This window comes from Osmerus eperlanus, chromosome 14, assembly GCF_963692335.1.
Source record: "Osmerus eperlanus chromosome 14, fOsmEpe2.1, whole genome shotgun sequence".
Lineage (NCBI taxonomy): Eukaryota > Metazoa > Chordata > Actinopteri > Osmeriformes > Osmeridae > Osmerus > Osmerus eperlanus.
Genome location: NC_085031.1, coordinates 18,011,504 through 18,038,181, shown reverse-complemented (window position 1 = coordinate 18,038,181; position 26,678 = coordinate 18,011,504). Strand labels below are relative to the sequence as shown.

Sequence of the window (26,678 nt, the reverse complement as noted above, 5' to 3'; positions counted from 1 at the left end):
ATAATTGAATACTAGGCAAAAACATGTATTTTTTAAGTAATATATGTTTAGATTATTGTACAAACTGAATAGAGCTGTTAACACTTTACTTCCCCTACTCTCCACATATAAACATCCCATCCACATCTAGGGCAACAATACAGACAATCAAACTGAAAAACAAGACATACAGATGAGATTGTTGCTCTCTAACCCTGACCCTAACCCATACAGATCAGAGTTAGCTGACCCTAACCCCGACCCTCTCTTGGTGTAGACAACCAAGGGCTAAAGATCCTTAGGCTACGGCACACACACACATAGCAAACTCACATACAGCACACACAGCAAGCACACACACACAGTAAGCTCACACAGCACACACACACAGCACACACACACACAGCAAGCTCACATACAGCACACACACATATATACACACACACAAGAGAGGGGTGGTGGTGGTTGTGTTCTGTGGTGAGGGTTTAGATAGGAGATGTGGCTGCAGCTCTAAACCAGGAGACCTTCTGAGACCTCCCTGCACTGGAGGAGAAACTAGCAGCTCAACCACCTGAACAACCATATAAGTCTCTCAGTCTCTCTTTCTCTCTCTCTTTCTTTCTCTGTCTCTCTGTCTGTCTGTCTCTCTTTCTCTGTCTGTCTCTCTCCCTCTGTCTATTTGTCCTGCCATTCTCTGCTCCTCTCGTCCTCCCTCCGATGTCTGTGGTTCTAGGAGATGCTGTGAGCTGTAAGACACACATGCACACTCACACACTCACAATCATACTGTAGGCTTTAAGATGACAGACTGAAAACCACTTCCCCTCTGCTTAGTGTCAACGAATAAACTCTCTTACACATACACACACACTAGCACTGCATCATAAAGCATGTAGAAAAATAGTCTATGTTTCTCTATGACAACCATCTGTGTTCATAGCTTTATTATTATTATTAATATTATAGTCTTATTATTGTTCTGAGTTTCATCTTCTCAGCATCACATACACAACACACACAACTCTCTACCTCTCTCTCTTCCTCTCTCCCTGTCTCTACTTCTCTAACTCTCCCTCTCTCTCTCTTCCTCTCTCCCTGTCTCTACTTCTCTAACTCTACCTCTCTCTCTCTTCCTCTCTCCCTGTCTCTACTTCTCCCTCTCTCTCTCTTCTGTCTCTCTTTACCTCCCTCGTTCTTTCTCTTTTTTTCCATCTCTCTCTCCCCTCCCCCCTCCCCAACCTCCCCCCTCCCCAACCTCCCCCTCTCTCTCTCCCTCTCTCTCTAACCTAACAGGAAGCACCTGTGTGAGTCTGCCGTTGCTAGCGAGGCTGTGACACAGCTGAGCCGCAGTTGGGTGAGACACACACATCACACACATCTACACACATGCACACACACTACACACTACATACACACACTACACATGACTCACACACACTACATATTGTCAACACCAATTGTATGGCCATTTTGAACATGCTAACATAGCACAGCCAGTATCAACATGTTAACATTGCCATAATCCTAACATTGTTGATTTAAGTATTTTTGCATTTTGTAAGTTAGCTAACTGTGTTTGTTAGCTCGCTAGCTGGTTTGCAGATGTGTTATACAGAATTTAGCTAAGAAAGTAGAAATCATAGCCGTGGTGTACGATTCATATACCAAACATGTGCTACCTGTTTCATAAAATGTATATAAACATGTGTATATATGTGCATACATGGGTTCATACATCTATATTATATAACTGCAGACAGGTGTTTGTGAGATGTGTACGAGTTATGAGTGAGATGTGTATGAGGTGTGTGTGACATGCATGTGACATGCACGCTGTGGTCTTTGGCACACTTTGGTTTCATGTATGTTTTGTTCTCAGCCTGTAACTGAGTGATTGACAGCTGACTGGTGGTGTGTGCAACACAGGAAGGATGTGTGTGTGTGTGTGTGTTACAGTATGCAGGCCCTGGGAAGCAACAGATAGGACTGCAGCTCCTGTTTCACCTGGTCCCTGTGTGCTATGTGATACTCTGTGTGTGTGTGTGTGTGGAACAGGACCCAGGGTAGCTCACACACACACGCAGCCACTGGGACAGAGAGCAACGTGAAGTCAACCCACAAGTAACAAGCAGTGAAGCATCAAGATCAGAGAACCCAGCATTCTAGAGGGTTCTGCTGAGGGAGCAGCATGGTTCTCCAGACTGAGAGCAGACACTGACTTCCAGACGAGTTCATTTCCTTCCCAGACGCCCTGGTGAACCCTAATCCTGGTGAATCTGGTTAATAATTCAGAGATGAAGACGATGGTTCTGGTGTTGTGGATCAGCTTGCTACTGCACGGTGAGTTCTCTAGAAGGGAGCAGAATTTATCAGGATTATTTATCTGACAAGTATGGTATTGCTACTCTTAATTTTAGGTTTGAGGTTATGAATTATGTAAGAGAAAGTTGTTTCTTTGAGAAATCCTCAAATATTTTCATTCACACATTGTGCTTTTCTTACTTCTCTGCTCACCTTCAACCCACAACTACCTTCTCTGTCTGGCTCCATCTGTCTCTCTCTCCCTCTTTTTTGGTGACCCTCTTTCTCTCTCTCTTTTTGACTCTGTTTCTCTGTCTCTACGGCCCGTTTAGTTTCCCATGGTGCTCAGGGGCGGTATGCTCTGAAGCTGCTGAATGACCTGATGGAGAACTACTCCAACGCTCTCCGACCGGTGGAAGACACGGACAAGACCCTGAACGTCACGCTGCAGATCACCCTGTCCCAGATCAAGGACATGGTGAGGCACACACACCTCTCCTCAGTACAGCTCCTACACCCTCCTCCACCCCTCATGCACCGCTCCTACAGCCTTCTTACATTTACATTTAGCAGACGCTCTTATCCAGAGCGACTTAAAGTAAGTACAGGGACATTCCCCCTTCTTAGAGCTCTAAGAGCTTCTTAGAGCTCTTCAAGTATGACTTCACACACACACACACACACCTGAGAGGTTTCTGATGCTTCATCTGCATCTTCCCTTGGTTGGTGTGTCTGACATTTCCTTTGTAGGCTCATGACCAGGCCCAAACGTAATATGCAGATTTTTTTCACATTTTATGCGGTTATTCAAACTGAAAATCTGCGGAATTACGCTAGCCTTCCTGTTCTTATGTCGGAGCGACCGAAGATGTTCCACAACAGTTTGACGCCGGATATGGTCAATTGAATGACAGACTTTGCAAAACAGTATTGATCCATCCTCATAAAGATCTCCTGGAAACTCCCTGGCCCTGTCTCTTGCTGTCATTTTGGTAGATAAGTGTTTCCTTTTCAATTCTTAGTATTTGTGGCTAAAGTTTTAATAATAGAGACCTAATATGAGTTGAAAAGTTAATTTAAATTTTGCCTCAGACCAATGCGTTCTATTTGAAAATCCGTGGGTTCTCGTCAGAATTGTGCGTCGCGTATTACGTTTGGGCCTGATGATGACTCATTCCTGAATGAACCAGATTCACTGTTGGTGAGTGTATGTGTGTCTGTGTGTGTGTGTCTATGTCTGTGTGTGGGGGGTTTGTGTGTTGTGTGCATATCTGTGTGTGTGTATCGACAGGATGAGAGGAACCAGGTTTTGACCACCTACCTGTGGATAAGGCAGATCTGGCACGATGCCTACCTGAAGTGGGACAAGGAGGACTATGACGGTCTGGAGGTCATACGCATTCCCAGCGGGCTGGTCTGGAGACCAGACATCGTCCTCTACAACAAGTCAGACTCTGTGTGTGTGTGTGTATGTGTGTGTGAAACCAAGTTGTCTGTTAGACTCGCTCCTCAGTCTAAATACCGGCCACCCACTGGAAGATGGAGCTTTGATGAAGTGATCAGTTAGAGCTTGTGTGTGTCCCTGTGTGTGTGTATATCCCTGTGTGTGTGTGTGTGTATATCCCTGTGTGTGTGTGTGTATATCCCTGTGTGTGTGTGTGTGTATATCCCTGTGTGTGTGTGTATATCCCTGTGTGTGTATATCCCTATGTGTGTGTGTATATCCCTGTGGGTGTGTGTATATATCCCTGTGTGTGTATGTCCCTGTGTGTGTGTGTGTGTGTGCGTGTATATCCATGTGTGTGTGTGTATATCCCTGTGTGTGTGTATCCCTGTGTGTGTATATATCCCTGTGTGTGTGTATATCCCTGTGTGTATATCCCTGTGGTTGTATATCCCTGTGTGTGTGTGTATATCCCTGTGTGTGTGTGTGTGTGTGTGTACGTGTATATCCCTGTGTGTGTGTGTGTATATCCCTGTGTTTGTGTGTATATCTCTGTATGTGTGTGTGTATATCCCTATGTGTGTGTGTGTGTGTGTGTGCAGGGCAGATGAGGAGAATGCAGATGCAGCAGAGACCAACGTGGTTCTGCGGTACAACGGTGAGATCACTTGGGACCAGCCAGCCATCACCAAGAGCTCCTGCGTGGTGGACGTGTCCTTCTTCCCCTTCGACTGGCAGCAGTGTAACCTCACCTTCGGGTCCTGGACCTACAACGGCAACCAGGTATGCACACACACAAACACACACACCCACACACACACAGTCACACGTACACACACACTGACACAGTCACTCACATTCCCCCAGTATGATAAAACAAGAAACATTTGAAACTAGAGAGGGTACCATTTCTGGGGAAATTGTAGGGTGTGCTCGCTTGCGTCGGTTGCAGGTGGGTCCGTCCCCTTAAGTTTTTCCCATCTAGTGATATTTTCAAGCATTTAGCCTACTCAAGAATCCCCTTTGAAACAAGCTACTGTAACAATGTTGTCACCGGCAGTATTTCAGATGGAATCGCGATTCAAACAGTACCGTCTGCTAACTGAAAATATGCCTCCAAAAACGTAAACAAGTTTTACATTAATTTAGGGGGAAATGGCTAATTCAAAAGAAGTTTGCTAAGCTAGCTGCTGTTGCTAGCCAAACTTCACTGAGGGGATTGTTTGAAAGCGCCGTTTCTTTTGACATAAAGTTTAGGCTGTGGCATTGAAGACAGCGACGCACCACACAAGCTTGAGTTTAAATACATTATTTAATGTGACGTTACTTACTGTACATGCAAGTCTTGATTTGCTTAAATGTACATGTGCTGCTAGTACACCACAGCACGATACTCGCTGTGCAACTGCACATCAATCTATGCGTCGTTGCTAACGTGTGCTGACGTGGTGACGTAGCTAGCACTGAGTACCCTTCGTCGACTAAAGGCACTTTTTGCCACAAAAACGTTGTAACCTCCTAAACCGTGCAACGGAACGTAAATAAAAATACAAGCAACGCAATCGAGACCAAGACGAACATTTTGACACAGGCGTTGTCTATGTAGTCCAAATATTGACTGATCCTTAGGGGGGCGAAAATAAACAATAAAAACTAGAGAGGGTACAATTTCTGGGGAAATTGTAGGGTGTGCTTGCTTGCGTCGGTTGCACAGGGGTCCGTTTTTGAATGACATTTTTACAACTGATATTTCTGTATATTTTATATAAAAATGCATACTTATTATTTATAAAGATTACATAGATTTAAAAGCATTTTTTTTGCTGCTCATTTACAACTGAAAATACGAGTGAAGTGTAGAATGAAATAGATGTCTTCTCATTTCCCCTGCAAGAGGCAGCCTCATCGTTGAATCAAAACGAATAAATTTGGCAGACCGGTGTAAAAATTGACCTAATCTCTATGACTTAAACGTCATTTTAAGTTTTTCCCTTCTCATGATATTTTCAGGCATTTAGCCTATCATTGCATTCATTCATTAATAAAGAACCCCCTTTGAAGATTATTCTACGACGTTACCCGGCAGTAGAAGATGGAATCGCGATTCAAACAGTACCATCTGCTAACTGAATATATGCCCCCCAAAACGTAAATAAGCTTGACATTTATTTAGTGGAAAATCGCTCATTCATAAAAAGCTCACTGGTAGCGATCATTGTCAGTAACAACGCAAAATGCGATATAGCCCTGTGTGGAGAAGCTGCCCCGGTAAATTGTACTACTACAGTACACTAGACTACTGCTGTGTTCGTCTTGGTAGCGATTGCGTTGGTTGAATTGGATTTAACGTTCCGTTGTACGGTTTAAGATGAAATTAATTATTTTCATGAACAGATTGACAACGTTTAGGCTGTGGCAATGAAGTTCAGGTTAGTAGTTAGATAGACTTTTGATTTAAGTAAGGGGAGTGCCGAACATGTTCTGTAGCCGTTTGACTTCCTAAACAGCTGTGTAGTGTAGATGTTTTTGTAGTGTGTCTCACGTAAGCAACAGCGTTGCAGTGAGCTACACTGGTTTGAAACCACAGGTAATGGTAATTTCACCAACAAATCGTTTACTAATGTCAGAATAAATCCTACAACGAAAATGTATATGTGAGGAATGTTTATTTTAACGATTGAAAACAGATAACGCTACATCATAGACCACTGTAGTATGTGTTGCCCGGGCAACACAGGCTAATGTCATGATGCTAATACTTCAGTGAAATAGTAGACTACTGTTTCCGAAAGTAGATGTACTTCCTTAATAAAATCAGCTTATACTGTACATTACACATCACAATTGTGTGTCATATCACAAAGTAAAATGAGTAAATAGTTATCACCCTGGCCTCTTTGCTTGTGGCGTTTCTGCAGCTGCCTTGCAGTAAAGCTATAGTTAGCCTAGCTATCCCCCGCGTGTTTTCGTGACGTTAGTGACGTAGTGACGTTAGTAACGTCAGTGACTGTGGCTAGCAAATTAGCCACCGTTAGCTTCACTTTTCGCCACAAAAACTTAACTTCAGCCTAAACCATGCAACGGAACGTAAATTCCAATAGAAGCAACTCAATCGCTACCAAGACGAAACTTTTGACACCTACGTTGTCTATGTAGGCCAAATATTGACTGAGTTTTAGGGGGGCAAAAAGAATAATAATAATAATAATATATATGTGAGAGAACAAAGGTTGTGCCCTTGCCGAAGGCAAAGCACACCCAATAATATATATGTGAGAGAACAAAGGTTGTGCCCTTGCCGAAGGCAAAGCATACCCAATAAATAATAAATATATATGTGAGAGAACAATGGTTGTGCTCGCCGAAGGCGTGAGCACACCCAATTATATGGGACTTTGTTTGGTCCAACTGGAGTTTTGGATAGTTTTAGGGTTAGGGTTTGGTTTAGAGTCTATGTCAGCCTTTGTTTAAGGTTTGAGTTAGGATTCAGGAGGATTTTTATATATAGTTTGTACACAGTGTAAAACCCCTATGTTCACCGATATAGCTTCTCTGTACCTGAGCAATGTTGGGTAGGGTGAATTACAGCTCCCAATGGACATAGGTATCCATTCTGCTTCTCATGGGGATCCCTAACCATGGGTGATCGGGCTTTCTGTTCTGCCGCTCCTCGGATCTGGAAGGCCCTCCCCGACCATCTAAGGACTAAAAAGGGTTAGGGGAGTCAGGTGGCTGAGCGGTTAGGGAATCGGGATAGTAATCTGAAGGTTGCCAGTTCGATTCCTGGCCGTGCAAAATGACGTTGTGTCCTTGGGCAAGGCACTTCACCCTACTTGCCTCGGGGGGAATGTCCCTGTACTTACTGTAAGTCGCTCTGGATAAGAGCGTCTGCTAAAATGACTAAATGTAAATGTAAAAAAAAATATTTTTAGCAGAACTTATGAGTTTTAATTAACCTCATTATCTATTTGTATTTAATATTGATGTTCTTACCTTGTTTTTACAATCTTGACTGTAGCACTTTGAGATTTGTTTCAAATGTAAAGTGCGTTACAAATAAAATCTATTATTATTCTTATTAAGTGGGTTGACAGTGTTAAAACATTCCAGCTGTTCCAACCAAAGGCAATAAATCAGGGAGATTGTCAGTCTCAAATTGCCTCCAGAGCTCTGTGTGTGTGTGTGTTCCAGGTGGACATCGCCATGGGGATGGCCAGCGGAGACCTGTCTGACTTTGTGGAGAACGTGGAGTGGGAGTGTCACGGGATGCCGGCCGTCAGGAACGTGATCATGTACGGCTGCTGCTCTGACCCCTACCCTGACATCACCTACACACTGCTGCTGAAGCGACGCTCCTCTTTCTACATCTTCAACCTGCTGCTGCCCTGCTTCCTCATCTCCTTCCTGGCCCCGCTCGGTACGCTCAAACAAGCTGCCACAACTGGGGTTGTTGTACTGTACTTGATGTGCATTAGATTTGTGTGATGTACCTAACCCTAACCCTCCAACTCAACAAGGTCCTCACCAAAGCTACTCCGGGAAAACATAAGCAACTTAGCTAGACAACTCTTAATTTTGAAGTAGATGTTTATCAATGTTCTTTAACGAGTTGGTGAGGTATTTATAGGGGTTCATTAGAGTAGGCTTGACATCCTTTTAAAGTTAATCTAGCTATTTTATTTAGCTAGCCTAGGGAGTCAGGTGGCTGAACGGTTAGGGAGTCGGGCTAGTAATCTGAAGGTTACCGGTTCGAATCCCGGCTGTGACAAATGACGTTGTGTCCTTGGGCAAGGCACTTCACCCTACTTGCCTCGGGGGGAATGTCCCTGTACTTACTGTAAGTCGCTCTGGATAAGAGCGTCTGCTAAATGACTAAATGTAAATGTAGCCTAGTGCCATTGGCACGTCTTCACATTTAAACTGTTCCATCAGTTCAACAGTTGTTTGAATCCCATTAATCAAGATAATCTTAGCCTGGTTAGCAAATGGCTTCACTAAGTTAAGTCCGTGGAGGATCATTTAAAATGATATGAAATGAAAGTTGAACAGAGTAACTTCTAACATAACTGCTGCTCTGTTACCCTGTGTCACCCAGGGATAATTCTCTGATGTGTTACAGTAATGAATTAACTGTAGTCGTGCACAAAATCAGACCCATCCAGAATGAATCGAGTTTTAAGTGATTATTAACTTTTTTGCCAATGGCAGGTGGGATATTTACTTTGTGAATTGACTTTGCGACTGGTTGCGATACTGCAAAAATATTATCTATCATTTTACGGAATTAAAAGTGGAGTGCCAACCAACCCAGTATACAGCTGCACCACCTTGTTCAGAATATTGATCTGTTATTGGTGGAACAATAGCTGTGTGGAACAGTTAGCTTTGTGGTTCCACCATGAGTTTACCTGCTATTTGATTAACTGTGTGGTTCCACCATGAGTTTACCTGCTATTTGATTAACTGTGTGGTTCCAGGTTCTATGTGACTATCATTCTAAGGTTCTATGTGACAGCGGTGTGTTCCAGGGTTCTAGCAGGGTTCTTGTGTGTGTTCCAGGGTTCTACCTGCCTGCTGACTCGGGGGAGAAGGTGTCTCTGGGTGTCACCGTGCTGCTGGCCCTCACAGTCTTCCAGCTGATGGTGGCTGAGAGCATGCCACCCTCGGAGAGTGTGCCCTACATAGGTGAGGAGAGGAGAGGAGATGAAAGGGGAGGAGAGGGAAAGAGAGGGGAGGGGAGGTGAGGGGAGGAGAGGGGAGGAGAGGGGAGGGTGTGTTTGTGCATGTGAGGGTGTATGTGTGAGGGACATAATGTCACTCATTCAAAGCTTCCAGTGACTGGTTTGTTGATTGCGTGTATAGAACTCAAGGGTTCAAGAGGGAATGAAAACATGTGACCCCACTCCCCCTCCAGGGAAGTACTACATCGCTACCATGACGATGATCACGGCCTCCACGTCCCTGACTATCTTCATCATGAACATCCACTTCTGTGGTGCGGAGGCCAAGCCGGTCCCTCGCTGGGCCAAAGTGCTGATCATCGACTACATGTCTCGGCTCTTCTTCGTGTACGAGGTGGGCGAGAACTGCACCACCCCGGAGAGCGAGCGCACGTCCCTCTACGAGCAGGAGCCCATGGGCATCGGGGGTTACCAGGACGACAACGACTGTTTCCCTGACAACCCCTACCACGACAGTCACAACGGTCACCACGCCCACCACCACCAGAATCACCCCCATCATGACAGCAACAGGCATTACTACAGCAACGGTCCCCAGGCCAACGGCCACCACGCCAACGGACACCAGACCAACGGTCGTCAGGCCAACGGACACCCGCCCAACCATCACTACGGCCCTCACCACGCCTCCAGGGGGGAGGGGGGGGAGCCGAGGAGGGAGACCTCCAAAAGGTACCACCACATCGGGCATGAGGAGCTAGACTACCAGGCACCTCCTCCAGGAGGGCTGAAGGAGCCGCTGCCATACCCCACAGAGAAGCTCTTCCTGCCAGCATGCCCCTGCAACTGCCCCAGTCCCAACCACCAGCAGGTAGGGCTAGCTTCCTGCCCCAACCACCAGCAGGTAGGGCTAGCTTCCTGCCCCAACCACCAGCAGGTAGGGCTAGCTTCCTGCCCCAACCACAACTTCTCTCTCTCTTCTCTCTCAGGTGGTCAAGAACATCCAGTACATAGCAAACTGTTTCCGGGAGCAACGGGCAACTTGCGCCAAGGGGGCTGAGTGGAAGAAGGTTGCCAAGGTGATGGACCGCTTCTTCATGTGGATCTTCTTCATCATGGTCTTCCTCATGAGCATCCTCATCATCGGCAAGGCAACCTGACCTTCAAGGAGGGGGGAGGAAGGGGTTGGGAGGAGAGGGGGTGGAACAGAGGGGGTATACCTGTGGACTGTTTGTGATGCTCCCAAAGTTTCACTGACATCAGAGTCCTAGTTGTGCCTTCACACACACGCCTTCACATTTATCACCTGCGGGCTTCATCCTTCTCTGGAAACTTAGCAGAGCTTTGACGCCAGGTGCAGGTGTCTGTTCTTCTGTGACATCAGAGAGGACTCTGCTTCCACTTCCTGTAAACTGAGTCATGTGATGGTTGTAAACTGTACTGTCTTTTCCACATGATCATGTATAATAATACAGGCTACAGTAGCCTAGTAATAATGGCTACCTCTCATTCATTCTGTTACTTAATTATGCGCACGTGTGTGTGAGAGAGTTTTTGTGCATCGCTATACAGTATAGTCAGTTGTTGACACAGACAGGGTCAACATACACATGTAGAAGTCACAAGATGTCATTATCAGTTTCCTTGCTCACTCACACATACTCAAGGACTTCCTCTCAAACATACACATACCTCTACACAATTACTCTGTCACACACAATACACACTTAATCAGCCAGATTAAGTCTGCTCACCTTATTGCAACCACACCCTTGGTTAGTGTTAGTGTAAACTCTGTAACATGACCACACATACTCACACACATACACGCATACACACACACATACACACATACATACACGCACACACACATACACACGCACACACATCATTTCACAAACACACTCATACACACATACACACACACACTTGCACACACACACACTACAGTTAAGTGCTCCAGTAAAACAGCATAGTTCAGAGCTCAAGGCTGTTTCTGGGGTTTTATAACGTGTGTAAATACTTAATGGGAGGTGTGCACACGTGTTACACAATCTAACACACACATGTGTGTGTACTCTACATCTACACACATATACTCTACATTATAGATGGTCTTGAACACACATATACTCTACATTATAGATGGTCTTGAACACACATATACTCTACATTATAGATGGTCTTGAACACACATATACTCTACATTATAGATGGTCTTGAACACACATATACTCTACATTATAGATGGTCTTGAACACACATATACTCTACAGCAGGGGTCACTACTTGGCGGACCGCGGTCCGGGTCCGGACCCAGGCGGTTCCCTCTCCGGACCCGGACCTATACTGTAACCGATATATTATTATGGAATTAATTCATTTTGATGGAACGTTTCCATTTTAACCGGCACATCTTTTTGTTCCTACTAGATTTGTGGTTTCTATCTTCCGTGTCCAATCCAAAGGTCCAATCAGGAGCTGTAATACTGTCATCACCATGACAACTCAGTCACTCAACGTTGGCCGCAACCTGTGGGTCACGCAGGTTGTGTGTGTCATTCGCAACAACGCAGGCTAATCGATTTGCTAACAGTACCTGTTTCTTCCTTAGCGAAAGACATGGCGTGCTTTTAACCTGACAAAAAGCGAAAAGTTGATTCCAAAAAACTTCTGACAAGTATGCATTTGTGCTGCCGGTGGGGAGCACAAAACCGATGGGTTTAATCTGCAATGAGACGGTTGTCCGCCTTGTCAATAGTGGTAATGTGAAACGTCACAAAGCATGGACACAACAAAATTACCCCCAGAAGTCTGAGGTATGGGCCAGAAAAATAAACCATCACTGTTCCGGACCCAGGACTGAATGGAAATTTGGTGAGTGGACCTTTTGGGTTTTTAATTGAGCACCCCTGCTCTACATTATAGATGGTATACTTTTATATATGTGTGTATATTTTTTCAGCTCAAATTTTTTCAGCTCGAAGTTTTTCGGCTCAAATTTGATAAGCTCCAATTTTTTAGGCTCGAATTTGAGCAACCTGAATTTTATTTTACATTGAAATATACTCATATGAGAATTCGGTCTTGTTTAAATTTCAATATTAAGTATTCAATGCCTTTTAAAATTCAAAACATTATGTCACTGATTTGCTTCCATAGACGATCTGCAGGCTGGACCAGGGTACCAACATGCTAGGGAGAGGAGCACCTGCAGGTTGTCAATCAAATGCAGACTCTGTAGATAGAAACCATACTGAAAAGAACATTTATATATGAGTGACTTCACTCATATTTGAGCCCCGCAGTATCAAATCCAGTGCCCCCTGAGAGGAAACACTGCTCCCTACTGGTCCCTAATCCTAACCCTACTGGTCCCTAACCCTAACCCTACTGGTCCCTAATCCTAACCCTACTGGTCCCTAATCCTAACCCTACTGGTCCCTAACCCTAACCCTACTGGTCCCCAGCTTAACAGACATTGATTCTGATTTCAGTTATCATTCAGATTGAGTTCTCTTTTATAAACGTTGATGAGTTCTTCTATGGAAGTTATCAGATGTTTTTTTTGGGGGGGGTATTTAGGCGATCCTACATGAATATGGTTTAGGTGGAAGGATTACGTAGGAAACCATTTTTAACTTCTGAACCAACAATCCCTTTCATGTCACTAGTTTATGTGTCTTGGCAACACCTCAGCCTTTAGATAAGGGCAGCGTTGTGACAAAGTCCTCTGGTCTCTCTCCACAAATGAAGGATGTTCCAGAATGATCCAGAATGTTCAGATTAGGAATGGACAAAGTATTCTACAGCTGTTTAAGAGTGTGAATTTATCATTAGTGATAGTAATTTAAGGGTCTCTCCCAGATGAAACAGTCTAAAGTAATTTTTGCACTTCACGCTGAATAGTTTAAATAGACAGTGGTGGAGTAGTAGTAATAAGATTTACCTCAACAATAAAGAGGACCACATAATGTTTTTGAAAATGCTTTATTTAAACTATTGAACAACTATAAATACAATAAGGCTTGAGTTAGCGTTTATAACAAACAAACTGGTAAAAAACAGTGTAGAATAGACCAGGACAGAGGCACAGCTCTGCAAACAGGCATTACTTCCTGCAGAGCCCTTCTTCAATTAGACATATCTGTGTACACAGCTAGCCTGCTAACAGCCAGCCTGCCAACAGCTATGGAAAGCCTGCAAGTTGCTGCGGTTAGCTTTCTATGAGCTGCGGCTAGGTGGCTAACAACCAGCCTCATGAAGCTAGCAGCTAGCAGCCAGGTTAACCAGCCTCATGAAGCTAGCAGCTAGCAGCCAGGTTAACCAGCCTCATGAAGCTAGCAGCTAGCAGCCAGGTTAACCAGCCTCATGAAGCTAGCAGCTAGCAGCCAGGTTAACCAGCCTCATGAAGCTAGCAGCTCCAGGTCAAACTACAGGCACTATTTAGGTGAAAAGGATGTAAAGAGGGTAAAACGATGTGAAGACCAGACCGTTTCTACAAGAGTGTAATAGAGGTGGAGGGACTGCTGAATAGACTTAGAGACCAGGGTTAGCTCTGGAGAGACTTTAGTTCTGGGAGCTAACACAGTGAGAAACCTAGGAGATGACTTAGGTTGGGAATCAGACCTGCTTGCTTGGTTCCCTAGACCCCAGTCTTCAACCTCACACCAATAAAACCAAAACATGTTAATAGCACAATTATAACATAATAATAATAATGACTCTGATGTTCAAAACTATTGGACACTTTGGCAAAAAAAGAGAAAAAAAGTTACTTTTTGCTACCTACGGTATATATAAAGTAAAGAACAAAATGTTTACTCTTGGAATATATTATTTCTTCCATTTCTTCTTTCTTCATACACAACACATAATGCATATATTAAATATATCCTGACTTTTTGTCATCATATAAGAACACATTACCAGCAGAGGCCCCAAACACAGTGGGTCTGAGTTGTGGTGTCTGAAACATGTCAAAGTGAGCTGTGTCTTCACGTTCGTTAAAGCCACCTCTGTTTCTCTTGTGGAGAGGACAGTTTGTGTAAAAACACAACAATGGATTGATTTTGATATTTCCATTCTCAAACTGAATTGAGACTCATGCTTGTTTGGCCTCTAAATGAACCCTGATGAAGTTGTCAGCATGATACAGCAGCTTAGTATTTAAAGGAGTGTACATGTGTGTGTATTTTCTGTGTCTTGTTCCAGTTGATTCCAGCACAAAGCAGAGTTTCACCCTAACAGTGCTTGCTTAACATTCTTCTGGGTCATATTTACTTCATCTGAGAGCAAAAACTCTCTTTTACACACACACACACACAGGTGTTTGAAAACCACAAAACTTTCTCACACAACATCACTGCAAGTATTAAACATCAGAACCTTCATGTGATAATGGCAATCTCTTGCCTTCTTATAAATACAGTTAAGTGCATCTTGATCAAGCAGAGGAAGGGAGACAGAAACAACAGTACCACAGAGGAGGTTAGGGTTAGAGGCCATCAGACGTATTTAGGGAGTGTTTGAAATGTGAGAAAACATTCGTAGAAAGATGACATCACACGAGGTAGGCTTCAATAGGCCTGTGATAAACTACAAACCCCAGCATCCTTAGCACATACATCAGTTTGGTTAGGCACAGGTCGGCACTTTCAGTTCTCTGATAGAAAAGGCATTGCAGTAAAACCGATAATGGCACATATGAATCTCCGAGTTGTGAAACTCTCTGAGCAGGGAGATCTCCAGCAGAAAGGCAGAGGAGGAGAGAGGCAGGTGACAGGTCTGTTGGTGTTCAGGTTTCACCAGGTCGCTCATCACCAGCTAAGCATATTTGGTTCAATCCAAGTTGTCAAATAAGTGCAAATGCACTCAAGAAAAAAAAGTACAAGGAAATTGTCTCTCATCTGTTCATATTTGTTCACCTTTCAAGAGTCAAGCAGTGAAAGCAAATGCTAAAGACATGATACATGAACGCAAAACAGCAAAAACAACATTAGTTCAGTCTTACTCGGCTGGTCTGAGAGTAATGGTATCAGAAGGATGAGAGCCTAATCCTAACCCTAATTCCAAGGATTAAAACTAGAGACTCAAAAACTACCAATAACCCCATTTAGACTTGAGACCTGGCATGAGCCAACATAGTTCCAGTTTAGTTTAAGTGAGTTTACTCTCTACAGTTGTTGCTCTAATAAAATGCAAACAAGGCAAAAGCTACATTTACATTTACATTTAGTCATTTAGCAGACGCTCTTATCCAGAGCGTATACATAACACAACACTCAAAAAACATAAAGATGCTTAAACTCACACAAAAAATAAAATATAACCAAATATAAAGTTAAAATACCCCTTAAGAACCATAGTATATCTACTAAGCATCTCCTTCTTCCAGCATGGACGGACATCAGTAGGCCTAACATAGCTCTCTACAATACTCTCATGTTAATGACTCATGTTAAAACTCTTAAAATACAAAATATTCAAAATGTTTAAAACCTTTTTTTGTAGTCAATGTTTTTTTTGTTTTTTTTTGTCCAAACTTTTTTTTTAAGCATTAAGAGCCAAGTCTCCACTTTCAAGAGTTCTAAAGAGGGAGGGGAATGGAGTGAGGATGTCATGTCTGTCTGTTTGTCTGTCTGGGAGGGGAGTGGGGGGGGGGGGGGATTAGAAAGGTGGGGTTGAACATCTGACTGCAGATCAAGAGGCTGAAGGTTTAGATCCCCCCAATGCTAGTTGTTTTGGTTGGTCTACTGAGTGACTGTGCTATTGGGACTGTGAGGGTCAGGGTTAGGGTTAGTGAGGGTCAGGATTAGGGTTAGTGAAGGTCAGCCCTGCTCTGAAACGTGGTTCACCATCACGACCATCACAACTATGTGGTCAGGGGTCAGTCATGCTGTCACATGTCAGACAAGGATGGACCCCTAGCATGGATGCTAGGGGTCAGTAGGTCAGGGATCAAAGTTGAGAGAATAAACATAAAACCGGTTTAGCGTGGGCGTAGCGCCCCCCAGCAAGACGATTAGGATGTGGAGACACTAATGAAACATTGCCGTTTTGTTCTTTACAGTGGACAGTTAGAGGGACAGTTGGAAGGACAGTTAGAAGGACAGTTAGAAGGACAGTTAGAAGGACAGTTAGAAGGACAGTTAGAAGGACAGTTAGGGTTAAAAGGTAGCTGTAGGTGAAACCCTCTCAGCTGTGGCGTGGGGGTGGCATGGTGGTCTAGTACGTCTGGTAGATGTCGTGCAGCGGCAGCTGGAAGGTGGCGGGGGGGAAGGTCTGGGGGACGGCATAGCCGGCGTAGCCCCCGTAGGTCGCCATGGCAGCGTTCTTCTGCAGCGCGGCCAGAGCCGCCGTGTTGTAGCTGGAGACGGGGATGTATCCAGCGTACAAGCCCGCCCCGGGGAGACGCTGCATGCTGGGGGTCATGGTGTAGACAGGGGTGATGGGACGGCCCTGGAGGAGGGAGGGAGGAAGGGTTATTCCCAGACCTTTTGAAGGAAGTGAATCAGAATATATTTTCTTTGTGTTGCTTGAAAGGATGGCTAGCCCTAACGCTTGTAGCTGTGTTTCTGTGGGCTTGATGTGTATGTGTATTGTGTATATCTGTGTAAGTATGTGAAGTGTGCGTACAACTACATGTGTTTCTGTCTACATCTGTGTGTGTGTGTGTACCTGGAGTGTTGAGGGTGTGTAGATGGCAGGTGTGTGTACCTGGAGTGTTGAGGGTGTGTAGATGGCAGGTGTGTGTACCTGGAGTGTTGAGGGCGTGTAGATGGCAGGTGTGTGTACCTGGAGTGTTGAGGGTGTGTAGATGGCAGGTGTGTGTACCTGGAAGGGCGGGGGTGTGGACACGGCAGGCATGACGGTGGGCGGAGCGCTGGCGTGTTCATGCTGCAGGGCTAGGGGGTTCATCAGGTGCTCCACCGCGTGCATCTTGCCCTCCTCCAGCAGCTTGGCAGGGAACACCGGGTACTGTCCCCCCAACGCCGGCAGGGCCACTGCACACACACCCACGTGAGAGGGATGCACACACACCATATTTACACACACATGTGCAGCACTACACACAGACACAAAGCATGCAGACATGAGCAATAAGCAGAGAGAGAGAGAGAAAGAGAGAGAGAGAGAGAGAGAGACACACACATGGAGAGAGAGAGAGAGACATGGAGAGAGAGAGAGAGAGAGAGAGAGAGAGAGACATGGAGAGAGAGAGAGAGAGACGCACACATGGAGAGAGAGAGAGAGAGAGAGAGAGAGAGAGAGACACACACATGGAAAGAGAGAGAGAGAGACACACACATGGAGAGAGAGAGAGAGACACATGGAGAGAGAGAGACACACACATGGAGAGAGAGAGAGAGAGAGAGACACACGGAGAGAGAGAGAGAGAGAGAGAGAGAGAGAGACACACATGGAGAGAGAGAGAGAGAGAGAGACACACACATGGAGAGAGAGAGAGAGAGAGAGAGAGAGAGAGAGAGAGAGAGAGAGAGAGAAGAGAGAGAGAGACACACACATGGAGAGAGAGAGAGAGAAAGAGAGAGAGAGACACACATGGAGAGAGAGAGAGAGAGAGAGAGAGAGAGAGAGAGAGAGAGAGAGAGAGAGAGAGAGAGAGAGAGAGAGAGAGAGAGAGAGAGAGAAAGAGAGAGAGAGAGACGCACACAAGAACATACACAAAATGGGCAAAGGTGTAGTGATATTAGAACTGGCGTGACAGAGAGCAGGGAGGGAAGGCTGAGAGCAGTGAGAGGTCTGGCAGGGAAACAGAAAAAGGGAAGTTCCACAAGCTTGCAATGTGTTCTGGGGGTGTGACTTGGATTAAGATGCCACTCTGCTCTGGATTATCTTCAGCCCAGGTACCCCCCTGTAACACACTCACACACAGCCAACACAACGTCACTCATTGTTTTAAACGGACAAAAGTCCTTTTCAGACTGGCCCAAGTTGATCCTTTGATTCCATGCTCGTCGACTTGGATTGACGACTGTGGATTGTGGAATCTTGTCCAAATCAGGGTCGGATCGCTCATGACGAAGTGCCGGGAAAATCCACTTAAACTACCAGACCTCAAATCAACCAATGAATGACGGCGGTAATCACACAAAGTGCACACAGATGGTGATTGAAGGTTTGAGGAAATCAAGGAAACATTGGGAGGTTTTTACAGACGAGGGACTGTGATGTTGCATAGTTTCCTGAGCAGGATCAGAAGAATGTTAGTGTTGAAGGCAGATCAGGAGAGATCTAAAGAGATGCATAACATATTAGGAGAGATCTAAAGAGATGTAGAACAGAACACCACAGACACGAGATCCAGAATTGGAGAGAGGAGGCTTGGAGACAAGAGGAGGTTGTCACTATCTGGCCATGCTAGAAAGAAACTCTTTAACCATGTCAAACCTCCAACCCTTTTGCATGTTGAGCATCTTTAAACACAGGAAGTCCTCACCATTCGAGGTACCCTACAACACTTCCATATCTATTTATGAGTCCGTTCTTCCATGACCATCTAGTGGCAACCAGCAAGTTGGGACAGCCCTCCCCAGCAGGGTTGAGAGGTAGCAGAGTGGGGGAGTTTTAGGCACTCAGGGGGCTGGGACAAAGGGAATCTGTCCTACTGACTTGTGCCGGGTTTGATGCCGACTGGGTTGACGGAGGCTGCCAGCTCCAGGCCGGGCACCAGCTCGTAGGGCTTGTCGGACGGCTTGGTCTTGCCCTCGTGGTAGCGGCTGTAGATGCCGCGGCCGGCAGAGTAGCCTCCCAGGTAGGACCCCCGCGGACCGGGCGTACGGCTAGCGGTTGCGGCCCGCCCACGGCCTCGTACCGTACCTGCTGGACAACCACACCACAGGGGGCGCTGATGAGCGTGGCAGGCTGAGGAGCTGACGGAACACTGACTCTCCTACGACTTGTTGAGCTGCTGACTTGCATTCTGGAATACTAGTGGAAACTACTGTCACCTTAGTAGCGAGCAGCCTTTAAAGCATACAGCAAATCTCCTGCAGGGGAAATAATGTTCTAGCCATGTTTCCAACCGGGCTGGCTGACTTTCACTATAAAAACTGGAACTGCCTCTTTGTAATTTCAGGGTGTGTCTGTTCAGGAATTTCATTTAAATGCAGACATCGCAGAAGCAAAGGACCTACTTTGACATCCTAATGATCTGAAGCACTGTTGCAGGAGTCTTCCCTATCAGAGCTACGCTGAAGTGTGTTCTAGTCAATCAAATGGGAAAAATAGCAGGACAGGAAGGATGTTACAAAAGCCAAAAGAGTATGTCACGTGACAAAGAAACTTATTTTTAATTGGATAAGAGTTTAAGTAGGAGTAGCCAATAAGGATGTGAGAGATTACCATTGGTCTGTATCATTGGGCCTCCTTTGGAGAAAAAACCAAAACACGATTGTGAAAGTCTTGAAACAATTTTTCTCCCTTCGACCTCCCACAGACCCAGGTCAAGAAATCCTTCAAATTTTAAAATCTCCAGAAAGTTTCATTTACTTCAAAGTTGGCACTTTGAGTACTGATGATTTTCAGGTAAACAACCCCAATTACTGGACCCAAGTCTGTCACACACATTCAGCCAGTACAGGAAGTTCTCCATATGTGATTTCTTATCTTAAATCCGTCTCAATCAATGGGAAGATTCAAGGATTCATGTGTAGCTACAGTGGGTACTGAAAGAATTCAGACCCCTTTAAATTTTTCACTCTTTGTTTCATTGCAGACATTTGCTAAAATCCAAAAAGTTCATGTTATTTCTCATTAATGTACACTCAGCACCCCATCTTGACAGAAAAAAACAGAAATGTAGACATTTTTGCAAATTTATTAAAAAAGAAAAACTGAAATATCACATGGTCATAAGTATTCAGACCCTTTGCTCAGTATTGAGTAGAAGCACCCTTTTGAGCTAGTACAGCCATGAGTCTTCTTGGGAATGATGCAACAAGTTTTTCACACCTGGATTTGGGGAATCCTCTGCCATTCTTCCCTGCAGATCCTCTCCAGTTCTGTCAGGTTGGATGGTGAACAGACATTTTCAGGTCTCTCCAGAGATGCTCAATTGGGTTTAGGTCAGGGCTCTGGCTGGGCCAGTCAAGAATGGTCACAGAGTTGTTCCGAAGCCACTCCTTTGTTATTTTAGCTGTGTGCTTAGGGTCATTGTCTTGTTGGAAGGTGAACCTTCAGCACAGTCTGAGGTTCAGAGCACTCTGGAAGCTTCTAGGATATCTGTACTTGGCCGCATTCATCTTTCCTTCAATTGCAACCAGTTGTCCTGTCTCTGCAGCTGAAAAACACCCCCATAGCATGATGCTGCCATCACCATGGTTCACTGTTGGGATTGTATTGGGCAGATGATGAGCAGTGCCTGGTTTTCTCCACACAAAACGCTCAGAATTAACGCCAAAAAATTCAATCTTGGTCTCATCAGACCAGAGAATCTTATGTCTCATAGTCTGGGAGTCCTTCATAAATATGAGTGTCACAGCAAAGGGTCTGAATACTTGAATGATATTTCAGTTCTTCGTTTTTAATACATTTGCAAAAAAGTTTTTTTCTGTCAAGATGGGGTGCTGAGTGTACATCAATTAGAAATAAAATGACCTTTTTTGATTTTAGCAAATGGCTGCAATGAAACAAAGAGTGAAACATTTTAAGGGGTCTGAATACTTTCCATACCCACTGTATATGTTCATTTTAAATTCATCACAAATTCTATGTAAATTTGTGGTGGTCCTGTTTGTTAAATGATCACTGATGTGTTCACTGGCAGTACAAATAACAAAAATTGGGCCAAAACCTGGAACATTGGTGTCTGATCAAGCCTGGTTGTAGGATCTGCTTCCATGTATGAAACAGGAAGTGCTGTGTGATGAAATGGGAAGTGCTGTTCTGTGCCCATACTCAAACTCTCAAGCTTTAGATCTCAAGAAATTGGTGGTAATTATAACCCCACTACATCATTATCAGACAGATCATACAACCAGGCTTGTATGATCTCCACCTACTGGGAACAACAACAACAGCAGGGGTAGAAAAGGGTCTCTAACCTTTGACGAAGTATTCCCTGTTGGGTCCTATGAGCGTGCTGTAGGGGTAGCCGTAGTAGGCCAGGGTGTAGGGGTCGCACTGGTACACGTAGTTCTGCTGAGACGCCTCCGGAGCAGCCGCCACGGCTGCAGCAGCGCCCCCCTTGGACGCCTTCTGGTAGCGTGTGTACTGCTCCTTGTCCACGGGCTTGGCCAGCGTTACCTCGATACAGGAGCCCTCCACTTCCGTGTTGTTCAGGTGTTCCATGGCCAGGACGGCATCGTCGCGAGACGAGAAGTGGACGAAAGCGTAGTCGCGAATCTTCTTAACACGTTCCACACAGCCCGGGTTCCACTGGCTGAACACCTGCAGGTTCAGGAAGGAGATCAGGAGGTCAGGAGGGAGGAAGGAAGTGTTCTATCCATGACTCACATTCATAACCCACCCACCCACCCACCCATCCCTTTCCTGCTGACCTGTCGGAGGGTCTCCTCACTGGTCTCCATCATCAGGTTCCGGACATACAAGATCTTCACCGTCTCCATGACATCCTCGTCCACGTCGATCTCCGGCTCCGCCCAGTCCACGGCAATTTGGTGTCCCCACAGCTGGATGCGTCCGGGCATCAGCTTCCTGCGCGCCATGGCGGCCGCACGGTGAGACTCGTACTCGACGAAGGCGAAGCCGCGGTTCTTCATCTTGTCCGCGGCGCTGGCGTACACAATCACGTCCAGAACACCCTCCGTCACCTTGGAGACCTCCTCTAGGATCTCCTCGCGCTTCTTGGTCTTGGGGATCCCACCGATGAACAGGCGGCAGTTGTCGACAGAGCAGCAGACGAGGCATAGCCGCGATTCTTGCCGTCAAAGTCCATCATCAGGCGCATCTCGTAGATGCGGCCCACAGACTCGAACACGGGGACCAGCTCATCCTCGTACACGTCCCGGGGGATCTTCCCCACGAAGATCTCGCAGCCCCGGGGGGGCGAGGCACCGGCCCAGCCTGGGGGGGGACCGTACTTGCGCTGGCCGTTCTCCTGGACCATGCCGTAGCCGGTGCGCTCCATCAGTGCCACCAGGGAGCCCTCATTTGGGGCTCCCGCCACACCCTCCGGCACCGGGATTGGCCGCTGTAGAGATAGAAGGGAGGGGCCAGAGGGCTTGGAGGGGGCGGAGTTACTGCTCATGGCTGAGGAGGAGGAGGAGGAGGCGGGATCTTCGGCCGTCATTCTGACAAAACCATCCAATCAGATCTACAGCCTGGAAGAAGCAGAGGCGGTGAAAGATGAATCTTTCAGATAAATAGAGATGGAGATGAGACGTAGCTCTGGTGCAACAAGTCAAGCAGAGCCTTGTGATTCATGTGAAACACCAGGAATATCATTTTATATTGGATCCACACCCTGTGAAATAAAACAATAACATCAGTCATGTGTTCGTTCTTCCTCCTTCAGCCTGTCATGGGGAGGAGGAGCGTCGGTAAATGATCCAGAGAGCCTTTTTTACAGCCCCGTTGTTATTCAGGCGCTCTGATCTGACCCCTGACCCCTGGCACACAGAATGAGGGGCCGTAAACCCCAGCTCAGGGTTCACTGATTAAGCCTGGGTCACATGCTACGATGTGTGTGTGTGTGCAGGGGGGTGCTGTGTAGGACTGCGGTATACATAACTCTCTACTGTGAGTCAACAGCAGGTGAAAGGCCTCTGATCCAACACTAACAGCTGCAATACCAGCTGCCACCAGCAGAGGGTCCCTGTGCTGACCTGAGGGTGCGGACGTGCCAGTCACACCCGCTTCATTAAAGGGCTCATAAACACAGAACAGAGAACAATCTCAAATCGGCTTCCCCAACATAAACCTCTTATTCTCACTAACACCCTGCAGGCCTGGGGAACGGAAAAACACCAAACTGTGTATTAAACCCCCCGCTCTCAACCTCAATCATGGACTAGCTATGCAGAAACGATGTCATGTGTGTGTTTGTGTGTGCGTGTATGTGTGTGTGTGTTTGTGTGCCTAGACTTTGCCAGCATAAGGTGAGACCAGTTCACAGGGTAAAACATTGCAAAGCCTTGCAACCATGGATACGCACACGCATAACCTGACCCGATATCCCACCTACACACACACACATACACACACACACACACACAGGTACATTCAAGGTTGAAGGTATTAAAGTCACTTCTGAACTTGTACCTTAGCTTGAAACAGAGGGGGGGGGGAATGGAGAGAGAGGGGGAAGGAGGGAGAGACATAGAGAGACAGACAGAGAGACAAAAAGGGAGAGAGAATCAGAGAAAGAGAGACACAGAGAGAGAGAAAGAGAGAGATACCAACCAGAAGAACACTACAAGAAGTGGATCTCCAGGCTATATTTTCAGGACAACTTCCTGTACCTTTCTGGGTAATTAGAGGTCTGGTTAATCTGGATGAACCAATAAATGATGGCATCGATAGGCACTTCTTTATATCTTTGTCCAGAACAGATTCTCTATCAGCTGCATGTAGCTGTGCTGTTTATGACACTCTCCTCAGCCACAGCTCACTGCAGAGTTCACTTCAACTACAAACCGTTCTCAGAAAGAGTAACTAAGGGCAACACACAACTACATATTGGCCCAAAGGTCGTCTATCAGGAAGTGGATATTTAGCTTTCTCATTCTGACAACGACATCATGGCTTCCAACCAGGATGTAAACTCCCTTAAAATGTCCCCTTCTGAGTCTAATCTGTTTCTCCTTCCTGCTCCTCAGATCTGCTCGTGAGAGAGAAGAACTGAAACTATGTAACAGTCAGTTTGGAGTCTCTGTTCCTGGGAGAAGTGAGAACAAGCGACACCACTGTCGCTGTGTCTCTGTATGTGCAAGTGTATGGTTATGTGTGTGTCTAGTGTTTGTGTGTGTGTAGTGTTTGTGTGTGTGTACCTGGTGTTTGTGTGTGTGCCTGGTGTTTGTGTGTCTGGTGTCTGTGTGTGCCTGGTGTATGTATGTGTGCACAGTACAGTCCTTTTTCCAGAAAACTAAAAATAAACAATTGGACAATGGAATAAAGACACTAAAGACAAGAAACACGGGGTTGAGAAACTGAGGAGGACAAAAGAGAAGGAGGAGGGGAGAGAAGGAGAGGAAAGAGGGTGCAGAAAAAAAAAGATTATTCATTCTCTAGCCTGTAATCTCATCATTGTGCTAGCTTGGCAAGAGCTGACCTTTACAGAACTGTGTGTGTGTGGTGGAGGTGGTGTGTGTATGTGTACAGGTGTACAGAGGTGTGTGCGGTGGTGTGTGTGTGGAACAAACCTAAGCTAGCTGTAGGTCGATGATTAACCATGGGCAATCCAAATCACAACCCCCACACACAGAGAGAGAGAGAGAGAGAGAGATAGAGAGAGAGAGAGAGAGAGAGAGAGAGAAGAGAGAGAGAGAGTGGGGGAGAGAAGGGGAGAGACGGAGAAAAAGACAGGGAGAGAGAGGGAGGGAGAGAGATAGAGAGACAAGGAGAGAGAGAGAGGGAGAGAGGAGAGAGAAGGGCAGAGACACGGAGAGAGAGGGAGAGAGAGAGAGGGGGAGAGAGAGAGAAGAGAGAGGGAGAGATCATAGTTATAAAGGGTTAAACATACACCTGAAGTGCAGCTCCCCCACAAGGGCCGAAACAGGGGTCAGGGGTTAGGGGTCAGAGGGCCCAAACCCATAGGATGGTGGGACGCCATTGGAGGATGGACACAGGTGTTTTACCACATTGGCTGTTGCAGGAAGCAGCAGTTAACCAGTTATGATTTGATTGAACCAACTAGGGTCTGGCAAGGATTAAAGTCTGCTTCAAAGGTCCACCTGGGTCAGAGGTCCACCTGGGTCAGAGGTCAGCTATGTGTTATAGTTGCTCATTACCAAGCTGCTGAGTCTCTTCACACTAACTGACAGTTTTGGAGGAAACAGGCTGAAAAATTACTTATTCAGCTTTCCTGACGACCTGATGACCCTCTGCACTCTGCGCTCTGTCTGCCTTCCACAATCTATCTCACCACCCTGTGTTTGTGGGAGGTTACATGTAGGCGCTGTGCTTCATCGTGTTCCTGATGGAACTGAAGCAGGTACAAGTCTCCTGGTCTAGCTTCTGTCCTGAGTGACATTGAGCCACAGTGTTAGATAGGGTTAGGGTTAGATAGCAGGACGCCATGTTGGTTTGAGAGGGTTAGGGTTAGATAGCAGGACGCCAAGTTGGTTTGAGAGCTCACACACACACGTGGCGCCGGCTCACAACACACGAACAGCAAGTCACACGGCAACCAAACTGAACAACTATTGTGTGTGTTTGTGTGTGTGTGTGGGACTGATTCAAAATGTCTTCCTCCACAGACTCAAACATGGCTACAGAAGGGATGACCACAGTATGAACTCTGACTCATTAAACGTAAGTAAAAGACGTTGTACAGTAACTGACATCCAGACAGCTTGACGATGGCTACACCAAACACCACAACTCTGCATCATGACAATCCCAACAGTCCACAACCACTGACAGAAACCTCTGTACACACAACAGAAACAACAGTTTCAACTGAAATTTTAACAATATGTCTAACAACAGCACACAACCAACAGTTGAACACTTTCTTCAAACGGTTCAGCTCACACTATGAGGTGAGCTAAACCCAAGAAACGAGAAAAGAAAACAGTTGTAAACTAAAAATAAAGAGGGGATAAGTATAGTAAACCGATAAAGACAGGATAAGTATATTAAACAGACAGATGTAGGAGGAGTAAAGATGTATAAAGTACCCCAATTGTTCCGCTGTGCTCCAGCTCTGCTGTTTCTGCCAGACTGTTAGTCCTCCATGAGAGGCAGGTACAGCAGGGCACTAAGCACAGCCCTACTCCCCCCCCCCCACACACACACACACCGGACCTGAGCCACAGCTACAGCAGGGGCTGGACTAAAGCAGGTGGAGGTGGAGCCAAACAGGTGCTTGTGTGTGTGTGTGTGTGAGGTGTGTATGTGTGTGTGAGAGGTGTGTGTGTGTGAGGAGTATGTGTGTGTGTGTGAGGAGTATGTGTGTGAGGTGTATGTGTGTGTGTGTGTGTGTGTGTGTGTGTGTGTGTGTGCGTGTGTGTGTGTGTGTGTGTGTGTGTGTGTGTGAGGAGAATGTGTGTGTTTGTGGACTTTAACCAGGGAAGGAAGCTCAGACTGTGGAGCGACAGAGAGAAGGGTGGAGACCATGAAACACA

The 26,678-nt window shown here is 45.9% G+C and overlaps 2 protein-coding genes across 3 annotated transcripts; one reads left to right on the top strand and one right to left on the bottom strand.

Moving 5' to 3' along the window:
* Positions 1-1,263: 1,263 nt before the first annotated feature.
* Positions 1,264-10,907, top strand: chrna9a (cholinergic receptor, nicotinic, alpha 9a). 2 transcript variants are annotated; one of them, XM_062478632.1, is made up of 9 exons: positions 1,264-1,333; positions 2,035-2,319; positions 2,613-2,758; positions 3,572-3,726; positions 4,327-4,507; positions 7,916-8,141; positions 9,284-9,409; positions 9,639-10,276; positions 10,395-10,907. In XM_062478632.1, exons 2-9 carry the CDS (start codon positions 2,274-2,276, stop codon positions 10,563-10,565), a joined length of 1,689 nt encoding a protein of 562 aa, XP_062334616.1. In that variant the 5' UTR covers positions 1,264-1,333; positions 2,035-2,273; the 3' UTR covers positions 10,566-10,907. The 2 variants fall into 2 exon arrangements, with proteins under 2 accessions (XP_062334616.1, XP_062334615.1); XM_062478631.1 differs by lacking the exon at positions 1,264-1,333 and having other exon boundaries at positions 1,902-2,319.
* A 2,472-nt stretch (positions 10,908-13,379) lies between these two features.
* rbm47 (RNA binding motif protein 47) lies at positions 13,380-26,312 on the bottom strand. Its single transcript, XM_062477610.1, is given in 9 exon segments — positions 13,380-16,476; positions 16,537-16,866; positions 17,242-17,411; positions 19,042-19,251; positions 19,774-19,797; positions 21,474-21,819; positions 21,930-22,294; positions 22,297-22,712; positions 26,232-26,312. Coding segments are annotated over 7 exon segments (1,734 nt in total). The 5' UTR covers positions 22,682-22,712; positions 26,232-26,312; the 3' UTR covers positions 13,380-16,476; positions 16,537-16,632.
* Between the last annotated feature and the right edge of the window lie 366 nt (positions 26,313-26,678).

Bases quoted from the DNA above. Each gene is read 5' to 3' on its own strand.
- chrna9a (XM_062478632.1), top strand. From the start codon at position 2,274: ATGAAGACGATGGTTCTGGTGTTGTGGATCAGCTTGCTACTGCACG. The intron at 2,759-3,571 runs GTGAGGCACACA...GTGTATCGACAG, and splicing joins TGTCCCAGATCAAGGACATG to GATGAGAGGAACCAGGTTTT. The intron at 4,508-7,915 runs GTATGCACACAC...TGTGTGTTCCAG, and splicing joins GGACCTACAACGGCAACCAG to GTGGACATCGCCATGGGGAT.